Source organism: Rutidosis leptorrhynchoides, chromosome 4 (genome assembly GCF_046630445.1).
Source record: "Rutidosis leptorrhynchoides isolate AG116_Rl617_1_P2 chromosome 4, CSIRO_AGI_Rlap_v1, whole genome shotgun sequence".
Taxonomy (NCBI): domain Eukaryota; kingdom Viridiplantae; phylum Streptophyta; class Magnoliopsida; order Asterales; family Asteraceae; genus Rutidosis; species Rutidosis leptorrhynchoides.
Window position 1 is genome coordinate 187,047,489 of NC_092336.1, and position 2,458 is coordinate 187,049,946.

Here is a 2,458-nt window from a genome sequence, read left to right on the forward strand (position 1 = left end):
GTCCTCATTTAATGTTTTTATTCTGAACAAGAATCTCTTCTGACCCAATAGAACAAACTATCTTATCAAACGTTTGACAGTTTAATCCTTAACTACAAAATCACATGAAATAAAAAACTGAAAATGTGAAATAATACTAAACAAAAATTCAAACACAATAACACACTTTTGGAAGATAAATCGTTGATAGACGATTTTCAAAGTCTAATAACGACACAACGGCACATCACTGTTCGTTCATAAACTTCAAAACCTAATTACACCAAAACATTAGCGGAATTAATTTTTAATTTTAATAAATAAAATACAACAATAACGAAAAGAGCTTCAATTAGTGAGCTAAAAAAGCTGTGTATGTATGAAACATAGATATGAAATTACAGAAACTTCGAGAAACATAAACCTGATTTGAGTAATTGTAAGAAATTGAAATAGAAAATTCAAGAAGTATAAACCTGATTTAAGATTGTTTAATTTCTCTGTATCAGCCGCTGAAAATGGTTTTTGTATATAGCTTGTGAGAAACTGAACATAAGATTTGCATACGGAGTATAAGAAAGCAAATTGGGGAATCTTTTCAAAGTTTACTCTCGATGCTGTAGGTTTTGTTAGCTGTCTCCTAGGCTTCTTTGACTATAAGAGTGCTGGGAGTGGAGCTCGTCTCCTACCCGTCGGGTGCTGCGTCGCAAGTCTCCCCACTCCCCCACCCCGTCGGTTGCTTCGTCCCACCCTTGTCAGTCTCCCATGCGACGGAAACAATGCAACTTTCGACCGTTTGATAAATAAAATAAAAAAATTAAAATAATTAAAATAAAAATGAAAGTAGCCGTTTGGGAGTATTTTTTTTTTTTTTTAAATCTTCTATATATATACATCCATTTTACTCAACTCATATTCACACAATCAAATCCAAATTCTCTCATCAAAATCAATATATTTCTTTAAAAAATGAGTAGTTCCGACGAAGAAAGTTTGGTGAACGCGATGAAAAATATTTTTGCTTATCGAAATAACGTGGTAATTCCTAGAGAGGTCGAGGAACAAAATGAGGCTCAAAGCTCAAGACGAAAAGGTCGCTACATTTATCGTGATCGTGTAGAAGCGCACAATCGTTTGATGAAAGATTACTTTGTTCAAGATCCGAAGTATCCCCCTGAATATTTCAAACGGCGTTATCGAATATCACAAAGTCTTCTTGAAAAAATAATTGAAGGTATACTTTCTTACTCTACTCGTCCCGATGCACCAGAGTATTTTACTTATTTTCAACAACGTCCCGATGCACGTGGTGTTCTCGGAGTATCTACTATTTTAAAAGTCACGTCTGCCATTCGTCAATTAACATACGGTGATTCACCGGATCTATTTGACGAATATTTACAAATTTCAGAGAGAACATCACGTGAGTCTTTGCAAAATTTTACAAGATGTATTATAGATTTGTATGCTAATGTATACATGAGAGAACCAACCGAGGACGATATACGTCGGTTCTATCATAAACATGAAGAACTTCACGGCTTTCCTGGAATGCTTGGAAGCATTGATTGTATGTATTGGGCTTGGGGAAAATGTCCAAATGCATGGAAAGGGCAATTCACACGAGGCAATCACGGTTACCCGACAATCATGTTGGAAGCCGTTGCATAGCATGACAATTGGATTTGGCATGCATATTTTGGAATGGCAGGTTCGAACAATGACTTGAATGTCCTTAATGCATCTCCATTGTTTGATAGTTTACTAACTGACACGGCTCCTCAAGTTCCATACGAAATTGGGGACATTGATTTTGATCGAGCCTACTATCTTGCCGATGGGATTTACCCTTCGTGCGCTTCTTTCGTTAAGGGATTCTCAAGTGTTGTTGATGCAAAAAGGAAATACTTTACAAAGAAACAATCTGCAGCTCGTAAAGACGTTGAGAGGACATTTGGAATTTTGCAAAGTCGTTGGGGTATTTTAAGACAACCTGCTAGGGGATATAGCGTAAACACAATCGAAAGAATTATGTATGGTTGCCTCATATTGCACAACATGATAATTGAAGACAATGGTTTTAACATCGCTGAAAATAAATCTTACTACTTGCCTGTCAACAACCTACAAGGATCAACTTGGTACAAAAGGTGTGATGTATATGCCGAGAAGACAAAAGAACTGCGTGACAAAGACGAGCATGAGTATCTTCGACATACTCTTGTTTCACATCTATGTCATAATCGCGATGACGAAATAGTTAACGAATTGTAACTTTTTAATCGCGATAACGTAATGTTTTTTTTTTTTTTTAATTTTTAGGAATCGTATGTTTTTTAATTTTTAGGAAATGTAATGTTTTTTTGATTTTTAATGAAAGTTGTTTCCATTTATGTTAATTTTTATAATTTTATCAATTTATGTTATATTTAAAATCATTAAAATAATAATAAAAATATAAGTTGAAATGCCCAACTGA

The 2,458-nt window shown here is 34.7% G+C and overlaps 2 protein-coding genes across 2 annotated transcripts; both read left to right on the plus strand.

Annotated features, from left to right (window-relative positions):
• Positions 1-948: 948 nt before the first annotated feature.
• Positions 949-1,650, plus strand: LOC139841285 (uncharacterized). The gene has a single exon (XM_071831511.1). The coding sequence runs from the start codon at positions 949-951 to the stop codon at positions 1,648-1,650; it is 702 nt and encodes a 233-aa protein (XP_071687612.1).
• A 33-nt stretch (positions 1,651-1,683) lies between these two features.
• LOC139841286 (uncharacterized) lies at positions 1,684-2,253 on the plus strand. Its single transcript, XM_071831512.1, has one exon. It carries the CDS (start codon positions 1,684-1,686, stop codon positions 2,251-2,253), a length of 570 nt encoding a protein of 189 aa, XP_071687613.1.
• Positions 2,254-2,458: the final 205 nt, after the last annotated feature.

Bases quoted from the DNA above. Each gene is read 5' to 3' on its own strand.
- LOC139841285 (XM_071831511.1), top strand. From the start codon at position 949: ATGAGTAGTTCCGACGAAGAAAGTTTGGTGAACGCGATGAAAAATATT.
- LOC139841286 (XM_071831512.1), top strand. From the start codon at position 1,684: ATGGCAGGTTCGAACAATGACTTGAATGTCCTTAATGCATCTCCATTG.